The sequence below is a fragment of the Fringilla coelebs genome, assembly GCF_963513975.1.
Source record: "Fringilla coelebs genome assembly, chromosome: 1".
Taxonomy (NCBI): Eukaryota; Metazoa; Chordata; class Aves; order Passeriformes; family Fringillidae; genus Fringilla; species Fringilla coelebs.
In genome coordinates, this window is record NC_140028.1 from 110,181,966 (window position 1) to 110,201,057 (window position 19,092).

The following is a 19,092-nucleotide window of genomic DNA, read 5'->3' on the forward strand; positions in this document are numbered from 1 at the left end:
AGACATCTCTGTAAACAATAAGTAAATATGCATGAGCAAAGGAGCAATTTCTGTTGTCATTTTCACTGATGCCATTTGATATTGATTTAGTGCACCTTTAGTCAATGCAATCCTTTCCACAATTTCGGAAGCATCACTTCCCTCCTTGCATTGTTAAGGACAGAACTGGTTTAGTAATCCACTACATTACAGTAGGGTATAGCTGAGAATTATTCACATTTGGAAACCCATCTGTGGGATAAATAAACACCATGCCTGAGTTGACCTTAAAAGGTTTATGTGTTCAATTGATCTCAGTAAAAGCTGGACAATTCCTGTGAATTAAGTTGCATTTATTGTCTTAGTATCACCTCCAAAATATTGTGAAATTGACCTTGGTCAGCGATTCCAAATTATCAGATGAACAGAAGATAGTAGCCCATTTCCTCCTGCATATTCAGTGATGCCTCACTGAATGTGTGTAGTCATCAGTACACTTCAATTATGGTATTGCTCTAACTTATTTTCTTAGTGGTCTTCATTTTAACTTAATATCATTCCAGTTTTGGTGTAATTACATCAGCAGCTCATTTGATCGCATTAAGTCACTGTGTCATCTCTATAAAGGTTTCATCCTGCTCATCCTAGAAAGTTCATTTGTATCTTGAGAGCATTTGATGAGAAATTCCTCTCCCAGCAGCTCTCTGTGTATATACATACATATATAGATATAGGTATATAGATATATAGATATATAGATATATAGATATATAGATATATAGATATATAGATATATAGATATATAGATATATAGATATATGCCAATGCAGTCCTGGTATCCCCTCTCCCCAGCACACCCCTAATGGACAGATATTTTCTGATATAAAATTGTTGCAGAGCAAGATCTCTTACCAACCCTTTTCAATGTAATTTGTAAAAAAGGACAGAATTATGTGCATATGTGCTGGCAAAGCTTTTGTTCTTGTGGTTGCCTAGTGCAGTACACACTGTAAGCCACTCTTGTGGTTCAGGAGGGCCCCTCACTGTTCAGTCTGGGGCTCTTCATAACCTGATGGAATTCAGCCTCCTGCCTGCAGTGTTGCCTGCAAGACATGTTGGATTTTAAACATCTGGGATTACAGTTTGTGTGAGAATTACCTTTTCAGTGATGGTACACTTTTCTATACATAACCCCACAGATGAGCCAAATCACTCTATATAGAGTTAGGGTTTTGGAAGGTTTAGAGACCTATGTCAATCCCTTAAAATACAAGACTGTCTGAAAACTGCCTGGTTTGAGAAATTAAAGACAACTCGTAGCCTCTTGCAGCATCTCCTTTCCTAGTTTATTCCCAGTTGTAGAGTCTCATTTCTTTTTCAAGATGCATTTTACTGAATTGGGTCATTCATGTAGGCATAAATCAGGTCATTGCAATTTATTTGTTACCTTGCAGGGAAGCTTGACATTTTGTCTCACCTTCCTGAGTATGTTATTTTATTAGGCTATCCTTCTAGCAAGTGATAGATCTTACTGCCATTTCCTTTTGCTTTACCTACTCCTCCCTAAAGCTCTAGTGACTTTTTTTTTTCTGTGTGTATTCCCCAGCCTAGGAATTTCTGATTTTACTTGATATTTTTACCCTGCAGAGCTTCTTTTGCAATTCTTTTAATGTCAACAAGGGGAAGTTTAAATCCATTGTACCTGGATTTGGCTTTGTTAGTTATTTCATGAGTTGATTCCTTTTGGTGGTTAGCTTCAGGGAATTTGTATTCCCCTGCTTCATTAACTATTTCTCCCTCAGGTGAGGCAGGCGCTGCTTCGTATTTTTGAAACACAATTACATGACAGCATCTATTTCTCAGTATTCAGCAGATTCCAGCTCCCCTAAGGTGCCTGAGAGCTGTAATTTGAGACAGTGAGTGAATTTTAATGTCAGGATTTTGCACCCAATGACGTAGCATCTCTGCGACAGCCCGGACAATGATGTACTGTTGCAGTGATTTACCACTGATTTGCATGCTCCCAGATCTCTTTTGTGACCAAGATGTATGATAATCATCCTACTGATCCAGCTACTGCGCTGGAAATCACTGTGCATTATGGACTGAATGCCAAGCTGTGTCAGGCACAGAGCAAGCTTGATGCAACACGCAGTAACCTGGCCAAAACCGGGGATGTGGTTGTATCAAACCAGACATCAGAGCACAGTGAATATGTGGTGACAGAGGAGCAACCCCTGAGGAAAGAATCCAGGTCAGTGGGTGAAATCACTGCGACTGCTGAACTCCTGTGGTCCTTCTGACTCTGACTGGGGCAGGCCACAGCTGGACCACAGCCTGGATCTGCATCCTGGAGGGGCACAGGAGGCTGTGCAAGACTGCAAGTGGTGAAATGGATGGGCTCTTGTCCCTTCAGCTGAAATGGTTTTATTTAGCCCTATTTGATCATAGAATCATGGGATGGCTTGGGTTGCAAGGGATGATCCTTAAGGATCATCTCGTTCCAATCCCCATGCCGGATCATGTCCTTTATTTGGCCAGCTCTGCTTGCAAAGCGGGAACTGAAAATGTTTAAATATTTCAAATGATTTCTGTATTCTGTATTCTTTGGAACTGCTGTTAATCCCTGTAAGCTGTTATGATTCAGAATTTACTGGCAGCAAGCCCTTGTCAGATAAGTACTAAATAATATACTCAGAAACATGATTCATTCATATGCTTTAGAAAAGAAACAATTCAGCTCGTAGTCTTCCAGTTCACTCCCTGAACATGAAAGATTACAATTTTAATTGAGTTTAGAGATAGCTCTATTTTGTTTGTGGTGTTTGCTGTTTCCTCTTCTATCTTTTCCTTTACCTTTTCTGAGCTGTTCTCTCCCTTCCTCTTTCTGTGCCCTTTTCCCCTCCTTCTTTCTCTCCTCACATTCACACCTTTTTCAATTACATGTGTTACACACCTCCCTTCTTAATTTTGTCAATTTGAAATTTCTTACTAACAGACAAAAATGATCTGATTTCGCCATGAAAAAAGTATGTCAAGCAGAGCAGATCCACAGTTTATTCTTTTAAGACAGGAATTGAAAATGAAAGGCATAATAATTGATTTTGTTGCCTCCAGTACTTTTAAAAAAATCTCCCTGTAGTTCTGATCTGACCTAAGACCAAAATAACAAGTGACAGCTTAATATCCAGGGATTCAGGTCTGGCATTCTCCTTGCAAGCTGTAAATTTCAGATTCTCAGGTATTTGTGACTAAAAGTGAGCTCTTAGTGTTTCTCTCTCCTCCCTCCATGTTTTCTCCTTCCCTCCATTCACTGCATCATTAGTACTGTTTGTGCTGCTGTGTTGTTCTAGCATAGAGTGAGCAGGTTTTCATGCTGATGGTCTCCAAGGTCAGTTAAGTAGCATCCATATGAATGCTCCATTGAATTCAGGAGAATAAACTTAAGGACAGCTGTAGCTACATTCCAAGGGGCTTCAATGGGAACCAATAAAATTAGTCCTGAACAAGTTGTGTAAGTGGCTGGCTAGGAGTTAATCTTTCAGAATTAATAAATTTAGAATTAATATAGAATGGCTTAGGCCTTTATTCTCCAAACAATTAAAAACCCAAATTTCTCTCTTTAAAAGCAACTGATTTTCAGAGAGCATAGTCCTGGCAACCTTTTTGAATCCAGGTATTGCTGCACTGCTGAATATCTCAAGCATCGTCTGTCCCTGAGTCTTCTGAGGAGGTTGCAAAATGTCTTTAATGTCTGACTAATTAATTTTACCTAGTAGAAGAGTTTTTTCCATCTCATTAATAGGAATAGCAAATCTTTTTCAGAATAAATGTAATATCCTGGTTTCAATGATACTCCATGTCAGAAGGCACCAGTGGTTAATGAGACAGGATTTTGAAACGTTCTTTATTTTGTCTCTTTATAATAAGCATATTTCTTTCCTTCCCGTAGCACTAGGCTTCCTAGTGAAATAGAAAATAGGATCATTATCTGTACCACTTTTACCGATTTACAAAACCATATTACTACCTCTATTCATCTCTTTTCCTGTAGGTGCAGCACAGCTCACTGAAAACTCTCTTCTCTCTGCCCCCATTAGTGTTTTGATTTGTCATTGCTCTTGCTCTGCTTCCAGTTGATAGCTTGAAGGATGGGTGCTTAAAACTGAGCAATGTCCCAAAAGGACAATATGGGATATTTTCAGATATTATTTTCTGCTACTGTGTTGTGCTATAGTTGGGGTTACTGACAAACTTTTTTCTAGCTGGTTGTATTTCTGTTCAGAAGACTGCAGCCTTGGAGCCCTGACAATTAATTTCTGTATGCATTAATTTACATTGATCAATATGAACACTGAATCTGAACCCTCTCCCTGATTTTTCTTTCAGGCTGACTGGAAGACTACGAGCTGAATTGTTTCTTTTCTAAAGCATATGAATGAATCATGTTTCTGAGTATATTATTGAGTACTTATCTGACAAGGGCTTGCTGCCAGTAAATTCTGAATCATAACAGCTTACAGGGATTAACAGCAGTTCCAAAGAAAATACAGAAATCATTTGCAATATTTAAACAATTTAAGCAATGCCATAGATCTGCTCAGTCTTGGGTACCTTTCAGTAATATATGCATGTTTGACTGAAAAAGTATCAGAAGTCATATACATCTATGCTTGCATGACTACTCATGGTCCTTAAATAACCGGGTATAAAATTCAGAATCTGATATTTTTGCTTTTTTGATCTTCATGTCAAGTACTTCAGTTTTTTGAAAGTTATGCCACATTTAAATTTTCAAGGGAACCTATGTAAAACAAAGTAAATATAGAATGTGAAATAGACGTGACGGAATAATTTTGTAAACATTCTGCCAAGTCACAGTCCTCTTTTTCATACTTGATTCTGTAAGTTTCAGGTTCTTTAGAACCAGCTTTTTTTTCCAGTTGCCTGTTTCTCTCCCGTCCTTTCCCTTTATCAATCTGCCTTCAGCAGGGCGGTGCAGGCAGTTTCCTTTTGTGTGCCAAGGGCACTCTGGCCACCTTTAAACAAAACAAGTCAGAGGTCCTGAGGGTGCCTGAGGTCAAGGACATGGCACTGCCCCTGTCCTTGTGTCTCAGCTTTCTTCCTCCCAGCACAAACTGGTGATGCCCAAACTGCATTTGGGAGCAGCGTCAGGCACAGCTGGACCTGATGCCTTGTCAAGGCTGACCTGGAACAGAGGCTAGACAGAGTTAAAGAATAAAGTAGGGATTTATTAAAAGGCCTCAATGGATACACCTTGGGCAGTACAAGAGCCCAGCCAGGGCTAGACCCAAGATGAACCCAAAATGGTCACAAAAATGGACGATCAGTCACAAGGCCTCTCACTTTTATAAGTTCTGGTCCATTAGCAAATTGGAGTTAATTGTCCAGTTATAGCTTTAGATTATGAAGTCTCATCCTTCTTGTTTTTCTCTTTTCATTCCACCGTTGTTTATGCTCTTGGGCCTGAAACTTGGATCAGTCGTCCTTGGTCCCCAGCAAAAGAAGGAATTTCTTTGTCCACCCACTCTGCAAAGAGAGCTTACCATCCCCCAGCATGAAGCTCACAACTGCACAGCAAAGCAGCATGGAATCTGAAAAATAGAAAAGCCAAATGTCTGAGGTTTGGCCTGAGGTATCAGACCCTGCATTGTCCCTGGGAAGTTTCTGGGGTGCTGGTTGGCAGGAGCCAGCGCTGCACCAGGGAGGGTGCTCACGGATCATGGCTGTGACATGGCTGTGTGCCATTGCTTCAGCCAGGGTCACAGGCCTATGTCCTCCTATAAATGACACCCAAGCAAGCTCTATGGAGAAAAAGAAAACTGGATCTCACTTTTCTTCTTTTGAGTGAGTTTAAACTACAAAGAAAAGCCATTAGAGCAGATCCCTTTCCTACTGAAATGCCAGGCTGGGAAACAGGGCTGGAGTCTCTGATGCATGTGATTCACCCCTGAGGCAGGAGAAAACCTTCTTTTCATTTTCTGACTGTAGTTTAAGTCCCTGAATGGCCTAACCCTTGACATAGCTTCCGGAAGCTGGGAAGCTGCTCTGCTTTCTTCTGCATGCTGCCCTGATAGCCCTGGGTCTTTTGGAGCAGCTCTGTCACAGGACAAAAGGATTATCCTGCAAGTGAGAGAGCTCTTGTCTGCCCTTCTGGGTCGCTTTTCCCCTGCTGTGTCTCAGGAGTGCTGGATGAGCAGAATGAGGGCAGCAGGCTCAGCTGTTGGATTTGTTTCTCATATGATCAAGTGAAGGGTGGATGGGAAGACTAGAGGGGGTTATATTGTAAAACACCACTGAGCCATTAAACAGCTCATTTTCTAAAGAGTAAATAGAGCTAAACACCTTGTTTTGTGTGATAGAAGGGGAACACATTCAAATACATACATTTAAATTTTATTTTTATTCTGAAAGCTATCAGACTACATTTTTGAGGTGTGGCCAGGGGATGACACGATGATCTTTTTTATGCAAGGAATGTCATGAGTGCTCAAAGTTTCCCTTCTTACCTTAAGAATCAAGCTCCAACAGCACATGAGAGTTAGCTTCTTGGTCCAGCAGCTTGAATCAGATTACCTGTGGTGTCTGACCTAAATTCTACCTAATGAGAGTGTGGAGCTATTCTGGCTGAGACAACAGGAAGTACTGAGCACAGGAGACCCCAGGACACTCTAAAAAGCAGCCATATGGAGCCCCATCCTGAGGGGCTACATGATCCTGTTTCACTCTTTCACAATGTAATGGCTGCACTTACTCAAAAAGGAGATGATGTGGGAGGTTCAAACATAAAGACAAGTGTCCTGACCGTGGAGGTAAGGTATTCTGGGTGCAGAATAACAGTGGGGGCTGTGCCACTGTGTGACAGGGAATGTGGGAGTCTCGCCACCAGAAGGAGAATCCAGGCTGCTGGAGGTATGACTTATTGCTGCAGAGCAGAAGATGGAGCTGTAGATACCAGAGTGCCTACACTTGTTTACACTCCAGAAACACTGCAGCAGAATTCAAGCACTGGATGGGTTCAGGCATCTCCCAGTTGTATAACTGCTGCCAATGTTGAACTTAGACACTTATGTTCTACCTAAGTAAAATTCTAAGTAAAATTCTTTTTTAGTCTTTGTTTGTTCTTGCCCCAAATCAATTAACTGCAGCTCCACAGAGTTTGATTTTATAATCCAGCCATGCTTAATCATTGGTGTAAAACAAGATTTTTTTCCCCCTTCTCAGATTCTTTTCTAATGGTTGATTATTTCTTGCCTTCAAAGTGTGTGCCTGAATTCCCTGCATCCATTTGTAAGGGCTTTCCCTCTTCCAGAAGTGTTTCATCAAAGAGAATGCTATCAGCAGCTGGTTAGCATAGAATGTCAGCAGCTACTTCGTTTCTGACATCTCTTGGGAAAAAAATGTTTCATTACCATGCAAATGATGTTAGTCTTCCTTTCCAAGATCCATTGTCACATGGTGTAACATATGGTACACAGAACTGTGCTCCCAAGATTCATGCAGCAGAGGGGACACAATTCTGCTTTCTTTTAAGTTTTTCTTTGGGTTGTATCAGAAATATCATGGTGCCTTTAACATCCTATGCCAGACAGAAGAACCAAGCAGGTTTAATGGGTGCTGTTATCTTTTTGGAGTATGTCTGGGATGTGAATTATTCAGTTGAGACTTGGAGTGGCCATCTCTTGAACTACACCAAAAATATTAAAGCTGCTGGCCTCTCCTGGGAATTTTTAAAAGTTCCAATCATGGTAGTTGGAGCTCAACTTTTCCAAGGGCCGTGAAACCCTGTAGGTAGACTAGGGCAAACTTAGTCTGATTCATCAGAGGACTGGAGTACAGTTCAGTGACATCAGTGAGACTTCAGGATATGTCTGGAATTAAGCATATGTTTGAGTGAATTGTTAACCTCAAGTGTATGATCAAGTGCTTTGCTGACTCAGGGACAAGACTTTCCTTGCAGCTTGTTGTTTTCCACTTTGCCATCTGGGAAGAGGCAGCTTGACAGCATGTGGGCTGTGTGAGACTTTATTGCATTTCTGAAAGGGTATTAACAGCCTTGAAGTTTCCAGGTTCTCTGAATCAGGTATTTTTTTCTCTTGCATGTCTAACTGGGGTAAAATAACCTCACTGTAGTGTCTGAAAGCAAACTGACCATGCCAAGGAATTTTGGCAGGTTATCAGTCACTCTATGCCTATTTAAAATACTCTCATGTTTTAGTGGAACTGCTAAAGATGCAGGTGGAAAACTTTACAGAACCTGCAGGTTTGGGAGCGTGAAATTGCCCCTTTCCGATATTTTAGGAAGTCCCTTTTGAGCAACTGGGCAACTGTAAGAACCCAAATTTGTAAACACTTTTAATCTGAGTCATATCTTCTCTAGGCCCATTTTCTGAGCTGGGGGAACACATCCATATTTATATGAAATAAATGTTGTTATAGGCTGTTCAGTCAACAAACTCTCTTGTTTCAGCCAGGTAATGCAAAAGAGTGGGTAATACACACTTGTTATTGCATTTGTGGGGGAAGTACAAGACATCCGGATCTCTCAGTATTCTCCAAGTGATTTTAACTGCCCAAAAATACTAGGAGCTCAACTGAAAAATCTTCCATAACACACTCCCCCTAATCTGTTGAGTACACAACCCTACTTCTCCAATTCAGTACCCTTCCACTCTGCCATCACTTGACTTAAAACCACTTCTGTGCTGTTGTGAGGCTTTGCATTTCTCATGAATGCATACAGAGGAATAAATGTTTATGGTAACAATATTTCTCTATGGGTACTCTTATATTTTTTTCATTCTTTTCCAGCGACAAAATGTTCCCAGCCTTTGGATTTGGAGCAAGAATACCCCCAGAATACAAAGTAGGTGCCTAAGTGTAATTTTCTAATTTCCTTGAGTTATGAGACACAAATAAGGGAGAAATGGTGAAAGGCAAGGCAGTGGCAAACAGGAACACCTCCTCTGCTTGTTCTCTTCCATCTGAGTTTCTCATCCAGTGATACCTCACTGAAACCAGAAATCAGACAGGGCTAGACCTAAAATAATTGTTTGATGATACCCAAAATATTTTATGGTATTGGCAAAGCTTTGTTAGTGGATGCTAAGAGGAGAAATGATGTTTTGAGCATCCCTTGCCAAACATCTTCCTGAAAATAAAGACTTGAGAAGAATTTTGGCAAAATTCTGTGTCATGGTGGACACAGTCAATACCAGGAAGAGAAATACAAGAGCATGTAGCCGTGCTAGAGAGAAGTGGTATTTATAAACAAACAAAAACCAAAGCAAACAAATAAACAAAAGACAGTGATCTGCAGTGACGCTGCAATTGTGAACATAAGCATGCCATCTGGTAGGCTTGGAGTGAAGACAGTGAAGTAAAAGAAGGAGCATCCAACCGAGGAGAAAGGCCCAAGAAGAAATAAGTAGAAATTCAAATCCTTTGTTTCACAGAGGTTGTGTGGGCAGAAGAGTAGTTCAGCATAGATAAATAACCAAAATCTTGGGGGGCACTCTAATTTCCAGCAACTCAGATACTGTCTGAAAAGGAGAAGTATTAGCATCTAATCATGCAGACTTCATCCAGTGTCCCTGTGTGCCCTGCTCTGGGTTGTGTCTCTGGGCTGTGGCTGAGGTAGGGAGGTGAACACTAGCCAGGTAAGAATTTCTGAGAGGGATTATGTGCATTCAGCCTTGTAAGGCATGAATCAGCAGATGAAAAAAATGCTCCAGTGTGTTCCTCACGGCTTTAAGGCTTGATACCTGCAGAAGAACAACAGTAGTGATATAGAGCAAATATGATACATGTCGTGCAAACAGATGTCTAAGGTAAGTTAATGTATGTTTTAACAACATTGCTTTCTCAGCTTGTCTGTGCCTGGCAAGGTGTTTTGCCTTGCATTGTTCCTCAAGGGTAACACCAGTGTTAGTGCTTTCCAAAGTCAGAGATGCCTTCCAGAGCTTTGATATACATTTTAATGTGGTATTATGAGCCCAGAACATCTGTGTCTGTTGTATGTTTGTTCCAACTGCAGCAGCTGACAACATCACTGTTATTTAAGGTGGTGTGTCAGGGCCTGGTTGTTCCAGCATCTCTGAGGTGACCACCGGTGCGTGGGGGAAAACTTACAACTTTTCCAGTCATGGAGAACCATCCTTATCTAAGGACTGCTTGAAGGAAGGTCTTACTGTGTCAGCTGAAGTCTTTTCAGTGGTTTCCTGGTGACAGGCAAAGATCTCAGCACAAAGCTGCTCTTCTCAGCCAAAATAATCAGCTGGTAGCACTGATGCTTCAGGTCACATGAGCCTATTGGCAACATAGCAGTTTTGTTAGACTCCAGTATCATCCTTCTCACCTGATTGTGAGAGCACACTTCAGGTGCTAGCTGGAAAACAGATGTCTTGCCAGAAAGTAACTTCAGGGGTCTGTGTAACCAATTGTTCCTGCAATCACAAGCACCAATTGATTTTCTGCTTTGGCAGAATTAGTGTTTGGGTAATTTCCTGACAAATGCCCTTGAGAAGCTCAGAGAATTGCACTGAACTTAGTAGTCCATGAATGAATGAAGAGTCTTATCCTGTAGCATGAGCTTTCCTGTGGATTGCATATGTGTGACTAAATAAAACAAGTCCCGAAGTAAATGGAGATGCAGGTGAAGGCCAGAACAACATCTTTCATTTCTGCTATGGAAACTTCTGACAGAAAGTGACAAAGACAAAATGACATCAGCTCACAAACATAACAAAACTTTGAAGAAGACAAGAACCAAGTTGCAGGGAACTCACTCTTCTGTGCCACAGATGGGGACCAATAATCAGCTTGGTGTCTGTCATGGGCACATCCAGCTGGAACTGCATGAGGAGTTAACAGTCATCTCTGCTGTAGTTCAGCCTCTCCCTGTGATACTCTGCATAGTCCATAAAAGTATCTGGCTTCCTAAAATAAACTATATCAATACTTCTGAGTCCCTGCTTGGTTTTGACTGCACTTCTGAATTGAAAGGTATGTCCTTCAAGAGTGAAGAGTCACCTTCATCAGGATGCATTATTAAGTCAAGACCAATGAACCTGAAAATCCTTCAGTAATTTAGTCTACACTGGTAAAAAGTAAATTCAAAGCCAACAGTGATTAGTTTTTGATGTGGAACGTAGCAAAGATGCATAGGAAATGGAGAAGAAACAGATAAAATTAAAAGCAATAGAGACTGTAGAAAAAAAGTGCTCCCAAGTTTCTTCCTTAACCTCTTATTTCCTGCTGCAAAAATATGGCAACATGCTAGACACCACAACAACAGTGCAGATCTTGTGCTATTCAAATGATCTTTTTGTGTTTTCAGTCCCAGCTACTACAAGTCATACATACCATACATTTCTTTTACTAAAGGAGAGCAGTGCCACTACTGTAACAATTTTACATCTTCAAATTTAGGTTGGATCATTATGAGAACTTCTAAGTTCTGACCCCATCATGTGAATAAATCAGCTTCTCATTAATTTAGTGTCTGTTTTCAAGCCTCCAGTCCTGATGAAGCGATCTAACCTGCTCATAGCATGTGGTCTCTGCACTCCAGCATCTGGTCTTTTATTTCTTTCAGTAGACAACAAATTCAAATAGGGCTATGGAAGAAATTACTCCCACTGCCAAGGATTCCTAAGTAACCACGGAGCCCCCATACAACCTAAATAACAGCTTCCTTCCTCAGCTGTGTCAGTGTCTATCTCTTCAGGCTCTTCATAAATCTCTTGATGTTCTACCCCTTTAAATCTTGTTTTTATATGTGTTTTCTACAGAATTTCCATTTCAAGAGCACGCTGCTATGTTGTGTTGACTTTATTTTCCCTCGGTTCATCTCCAAATGACACATTTCAGCTGTTAGTAGAAAACCAGCAGTTTCTTAGTGGCCTAAGTAATCTGTGAAAGTAAAGGAAGCAAGACATGCCATATACATCATTCTGCATCAGCCTAGAGATCTTTCATCTAATATTCAGCAATATGAGCTTCTTCCACCAAGACCTGACAAACACATCACCCTGCTCCTTGATCTAAGTAAAGCTCTGAGAGAAATATTTCCCTTGAGAGTGAGTTTCTATCATACAAACTTCCAGAATTTTTTTGTCTTGTTTTGTTTTGTTTTGGGTGGTTTTGGGTTTGGGTTTTTTTTGCAATGAAAGGAAGCATCTGACAAGTCTGATGTAAAGTGAAGAGGTGGTAGATAATATGGACTCAGACTTGGCTGTGAAAGGTCACAGTGAAGAGGAGGAAAGAAAGCAGACCACACACACTGACTTCTAAGCAGGCAGGACTCAAAGGAGATGAAAAAGCACTCAGCAGCACAAAACTTACTGTTAAAATGAAAAGCAAGTTCAAATTGTGTCAGCCCCACGGCAGGTGGGTTGCCATTAATGAAGGCCTGTTTCCTGAAGGAGAATTGCAGCTGACACCTGAATAGATACTAAACAACTTGCAGTTTGTTTTAAGAGAGTCCTGGGTTATTTCTGTATTTTTAGTGAAAGCTTCATTCCCTGCTTTTGCCGTGAATGTGTGCTGGAGACAAACTCACGGCAGTTACAGACACAGGGCAGCATCTTTACAGCCCTAACCTGCACTGCTTTGTTGGACAGGTGAGGGACTTGAGAAGTGCTGTGGTCTTTATGATTCCTGCACTTTTCAGGAGATTGATGGCCAAAATATATGCAAACCTGAAAAAATAAAAAGGATGTGTAGCAGACCAAGGTGCAAAACAGAATTAGTTCTCCTTATCCATGCAAGTTGGATTTAGACATGGAAACTTGGGCAGCATGTACAAAAATGAAGTGTAAAGGGAAATAAATGGTCCAGCTTTGCCAAGCAGAAATATGTACCATGTATCTTAGTGAGAAACACAAGCTTTCCAGCTCCCAAGCTATTTGATTAATGAGCATTCTGAAAATAATAGCTTTTGACCAAAAGTACTTGAAATTCATTAGTGTCTTAAGCTTTTGCAGAATATGCAGGCATTTCATATTTAGTTTTCTGAATGACAGTAGCTTAATAGCATTCAATTTATTCACAGATAAGTGTCCAACATAGTGCATTTTGGCATTTATATGCATCTATTGTTCATGGATTTTTGACAATGTCTGTTTAAATTATTAAGAAAGCATTCCTAAAAATCTGAATTTGTCAGATTGTTTGTCAAATACTCCTAGTACCATCACCATAGAGAAAAGCTGGAGCTGTTTGGGACATGAAGGTTAATTTCAATGAATTCAACAATCTAGAGGGGGGTAAAAAAGGATTATTAATTTTCAGAATTCAGGCATCCACATTCAGTATTTGAAAATAAAAACCATAGCTTCTTATTTTAAAAAATGGAAATTCAGTTAAAGGGGTTTAAAAAGTGTGTAGGCCAAACTAGAATAACAAGTTTCAATGAAATTTAAATAAAATGCCTTTGCACAGCTCAAAAGCTTTCCAGCAATTTGTGTTATCAATGCTGGGGAATTTATTATTTTTCAGATTCCATGGCAGGATTTTTGTTTGTGATTTGAGGTTTCTATCTAAACTCATAAAATATTTTTTTAAGAAATCTCAAAAATTCTCATCAACTAGGAAGTTCTCCTTTCCTTTCAGCCTAAATTAGGAACATTTTTAGCAAGGGCCATGCTATGAGGATGAATTTCATCTCATCCCAATAAGAGGGAAATAAGTTACCTGCTATGTTAAATCAATGTGATTTTTTCTACAAAAGTGGCCAAAAGCATGTGGAAATATCATTGTGATTCTTCCAAGAGTCTCATGGGTGCCATCACATTGATGGAAAATTGCAGGTGTTTGTCACTGTAAATGTACAGTGAAGGAGGCATTGTACAGTGGTAAAAAGCAACATTTCAATAAACTGTCTTAGCAAAACTATTCTGTACTGTTTATTTAATTGTCATAGCCTCAGAAATGCTGTCACTGTGATCTGTATCATAATGTATGGTAGAGCTAGTTAATTTGCTTGTTAAAAACCTTGAAGGAATGACCTGTGAAGTAGTGTGTTCCTGGTGTAGGAAGTTCCTGGAATTTAATAAGGCCACATCCATGATGGTATCTGCTAAAGAATGGATCTGGAGCCCTGCAGAGGCAAAAGATTCATACAAGTGCAAGTGAATATCTTTAGCTACAGGCTTTGAGTGCAGCTCTGTGCAGCAGCCCCAGTAACACCAGACTAATCCCATGCAATCAGCTCAGCATGCCAGCATTTTTCTCTCCTTCCCTTTTATGGGTTGATTTTATGGATCAATGTTAGGAAAGAAGGGCTGAGCAGAGGGTCAGCTTCATATTTGAAACTTAGTCCAGGGTTACAAAAACTTAGTCCAGTCACAAAACACTCAGGGTTTTGTGGGAACATTCCTTAAGGTAAGGCTGACTTCCACCACAGACTGTGCTCTGCAGTTCTGGGCAAAATTCTCTGTTCCAGGTACTGATGTAAGGCAGCCGTTCTGTATTTGTGTGACTTGACACATGCCAGGATTTCCTGACTGTTAGATCAATCCCCAATACAAACCACCCTAGTCAATTGTATAAACATGCCTGCTTCTGAGCAGCCAAGTGTCTTCTTCTTTCCCCTGAGGATTTCTCAGTCTTCAGCATCTTAGGTGTTCAAACTGTTGCCTCCTGTTTGTCTTTAGTTAATCAGTTCTGGGAGGGTCATTCAAGGGCTGTGTCATTCAATATCAGGAAGATGCCATTGAGTATACCAGCTTTTGGTTCTCTGTCATCAGCACGGTTTGCCCTTCAGTCACAAAGCCCTTGCATGTTTAATTACAAAAAGAAAAACAAGGAAAAGAAGAAAAAAAAGGAGGGAAACTCATCACCTTGCACTGTTTAGAAAGCACAAGCATTGAATGTCTGATGCAAACCACGTTTTGACATGGATGAGCTTTACATGGAGTCCTATCAGGTAGCAGCCCAAGTTTAGTAAGGCCTTCAGTATGTGGTATAAGTCTGAAGTCTCTGCTAGTTTGGACACTCTTGAGTTCTGGCCACCACAGGGAAGACAGCAAAAGGACAGGTTGAAGCACACTTGGCTTTGCTTAACACAGTGGGGGATGAGTTCTGAGCATTTGGAGAAGCTCTGCTTAAAACATAGCTGCTGTTGCCTTGCCTTGAGTGATGATTTCCTGTTTGTGAGCCATCACTGAGCTGCTCAAAGAATTTCTCTCCTTCACATTGTACTTATATCTTGTTTAAATTGTGATATATTACTCAAAGAGCATAGGAAACAAGCCAATGCTTCTGCACATTCATTGTGTTTCCTTTGCTGCCTTCAGGGTGCATTTTAACACTCTCTGTGAATCGGGATGACAATGTATGAGGGCCATTTGCTTTAGGAGGATAGCAGCTGATGCTCAGACAGTATTATTTTTTGGATCATTGTGCACACTAACTAGACTTGGGCTTTCCTTTTTGGCCTGAACTGTTGTCTGTTAAATAATAGCCTGGGTGCCATAGCTCTGAACCAGATAAATTGTTTGCATTATGTGATTCTGAAAGAGGCACGGCAACAAAAGCAACCAAACCGTGCTTGCATGTGAGATTGAAATACTGTATTCATAGCTTTTGAAAAGATTTGTATTTTCCTTTAGGTATAATTTGAAATGCATTTGGAATAAAGAAATCAAATCACTGAAGAGGCACAGTGTTGGAAGGATCAGTCTGCAATACATAAACATGCATTGCCATCCTTCTTGCTTTTCTAACACAGTTAATGCAAAATACAGAAACCCTAGAGGAAAGAGAAAGGCTAATGAACAACAACAAAAAATATCAGTGAGAAAACTTCCATAACAGTTCTTGACAGATGCAATTACCTTTGGCCTGCAGCTGGTCATAAGGCTGGCAGATACCAGCTGGGCAAAGTGCACTGAGAGACATCCAGAGCAGCCAGGCAGAAGGGCTCTGGAGAACCTCTGAAGTGTATCTGGCAGCCCTGATCCTCTGTGCTGCTCAGTGAGGAACAGAAATAGTGACTTCCTGCATTATCTTCCATGGCCATGTAGGATAGACTGAATGGACCATGTAAAACCCTCTCTAAGACTGATGCTTGATGAATGCCTGGCTGGGCTGAGGCAGCTGCAGACTTCTCAGTGAGGTTTTGCTTCAGTCCTTTCCCATTATGGTAGAAGTACTGCTTTATTTGACCTCTTAATAATGGCAAGCATCACTGTGGTAAGCAAGACTAACATATGATGGGGAAATTCCATTTCTCCATGAAGAACTCTCTTTGGCAGTAATTAGCCAACTTATACCACTTCACTTCCACAGAAGCTTCTCTGCAATCACAAATTTGATCTATGGGACCCTTAGTCATAGACCAATTTCCATACCCTGATGTGAAGACATCTAAACTAGCAAATGAAACAGCAACATCCAAAAAATAAATATCTTCCTGCAAATAATCCTGCCTCCATTGTACAGGAATTTTCTTTCCATATCATTTGGACTGTTGGCACTTTTGAAGGTCCTACAGAGATCTATAAAGCTTTAAATGTGTATAATTGCAGTTATATAAATGCCTTCTTGAATCTGGGATGATACACCTAAATTCAACTTTAAATTATGCAAATTGCCTGCTAAACTCTCAGCCACTTTTTGCAAGTCATATATACATATTTATATATATATAAAAATATATAAAATATGTATATTCACATAATATGCATTATGATACAAAATCTGAGCTTTTTCATTCAAGAAAAATTAAGACAAACAGAATTAAGAGGCTAGGCTTCAGACTCAAAGAGATTAAAAGGAATCAAGACTTTTCAGTGATCAAAGAAAGAAGTAAAAAGGCATCTGAAAAAGAAAATGCAGGTTTAAGAATAAACCTTACAGAGGAATTCTGGAACTGGAGACTTACAGTGCATAGCATTATTTAGGCATACAAAAGTCTTGTATTATTTTCCCAGGGCATCAAAGACAAAATACTTTGTTTTGTTAGAAAATCAGCTACTTTGTTGTATTCGCCGTGAGTTCTTTTAAATAACATCTCTGTAGGATTTAATGATAGACAGATTGAGAGGCAGAGAGAGAGAGATTGGAATATTCACCACATGCAAGGAAAACCAAAGAGACTTCAGGATTTTTTTTTTTTAATTTATTATGCCCCAGACTAATCTAACATTTTAACCAACTTCGACTCCTTATACTTTTTACATTACTATTACACAGTGGATCTTTGATTTCTCTGTAGAATTACTTTCCCATTACTCCTTAGATTAGGAGCTGTTCACACAGTGAGGTCAGGATGCATAAGTGAGCGGAGTTTCTGCAGTCACTGCTTTATCACAACCTGCTTTCTCTCTCCTGCAGTCTGAGATGCTGAGCTAGGGAGAGCTGGCATTTAAATGGCCTCAGCAATAGATTCCTCTTCTGTGCCCAGCATTGATAGCCCAATCCTGACACCATGTTTACATGATTTTTTAATGTGCTTGGGTGGGTTTTCTACGCGCCTTTTTTTGTTCTGTTGTTGTTGTTATTGACAAATTTGATTCCAGTTTTGCTACTTTGGTTCTGCAGGGAGCTCCAGCTGGGACTGTATTTCACACTTAATGGCTGAAAGCTTGAAAGGTTTCCAGTTTAGCACAGAAAAAATGTCAAGAGTGTTTAACCACTAGTCTTCTTGGAATAATTTTTCTGACAACAGTCTTCTTTTCTTTCCATTTATCTGCAGGTCTCTCATGACTTTGCAATCAATTTCAATGAAGACAACCCAGAATGTGCAGGTAACACTCACAGCAGGACAGACTGCCAGACAGACAGTTTTGTTGTGTGCAAAAAAATGTGCATTTTTTACTGCATCGCCTGAGTATTATTCAAAGGGGTTTTATTAAAGAGGGCAGCTAGGATCTGGGGACCCGACAGGCTCCAAACCATTGAGCTTAACTTTAGAAATCTTGGAAAGTACCATACAATAATCTCCTGAGAAGTAGGTGGACATTCAGCACTTGGAATTCCTGGAATCACTTGCATTTCTGAAAATTAGACTAGTTTAAAATCTTCAGCTACCTCAGCATCACAGGTTGTGCTGCTAAGAAGGACAGGATACGAAAAAGCAGGCTGTGAACCTCTGTGATCAAAAATTTCCTCAGTTTAGAGCCAACTGTTTGACCAGAGCTATAGCCTGCTGCAAATCGAGGGCAGGGAGGCAGCTGGTGACTGTTGGGGTAGAAAGAAACCTACTTTCCTGAGAGCAAAGGCAGTAGGAGGCTACAGTGTAAGATATTGCTGTGTTCTACCAAAAGTCATTAATCCTTGGAAATCAGAGGCCAGATTTATGTAGCAGATGTTTCTCTATGTCTTGTATTTACAAGCGAGATCTGCAGTGACTGATGCTGTCTTTTTAAAATCTCCTGCCACAATTCACACATTTTGCAAAAGACAATAACAGGAAAATGACCTCTAAACCCAGTAACAGTTAAGAGTCTTGCTTGGGTGGTCATTGCTGTCTAAAATCCACAGGCTGTTATTCTCACTTATCCTTCTGCTTCCATCCAAATACTGAACTGGATATTTCAAAATGCTCTTCCTGTTCAAATTTTCTAGCTGCTCCATTTAGCCCTTCTCAGGCTCATTATTGGCTTTCTTTTGGGCATGGGCAGCAAACATGGTCAGGATGAGAACAAAGATGCAGAGAAATGAAGTGAGGAAAAGAAGAGAGGACAAGCAATTCAAGGGAAAGAGACATTAAAACAATTCGGAGTTCATGCATCTTAAATGCAAGACCTGTTCTTGGTTCAGTTGGCATTCCTGCTTTGTTGTTGCACTTGAATTGTTGGACTGTCCCAGCCTTTGCAGGTCATATGCTTGAAATGCAATTGGGCATAAATCCTAGAGCTCCCTGATGTGGTCACACAGCTTTTTACAGTGCTTTTAAGGAGTAAAAAGAAGCAGGAATTACGTGTATGCATCTAGAAGTGCCTGTAAGCTTGTAAGCCGGCTTGATGTTGAGACTTCAGTGTGGGGATGGGGTGGGGAAGCAAAAGAGACCTCAGAATTTCATCTGGACCATTGTATTTAATAATGTGTCATTAAAACAGTTAACAGTGGTCAGCATTAGGTGAT

General features: G+C 40.3%; 1 protein-coding gene across 1 annotated transcript in view; it reads left to right on the forward strand.

Annotated features, from left to right (window-relative positions):
- CPNE4 (copine 4) overlaps positions 1–19,092 on the forward strand; it is a gene marked incomplete at its 3' end in the record, with an annotated part of 178,407 nt that overhangs the window by 147,247 nt on the left and 12,068 nt on the right. Inside the window, exons 11-12 of the mRNA XM_084213077.1 lie at positions 8,812–8,866; positions 17,702–17,753. Coding sequence (XP_084069203.1) covers positions 8,812–8,866; positions 17,702–17,753 — 107 coding nt within the window. The remainder of the gene's footprint in view (positions 1–8,811; positions 8,867–17,701; positions 17,754–19,092) is intronic.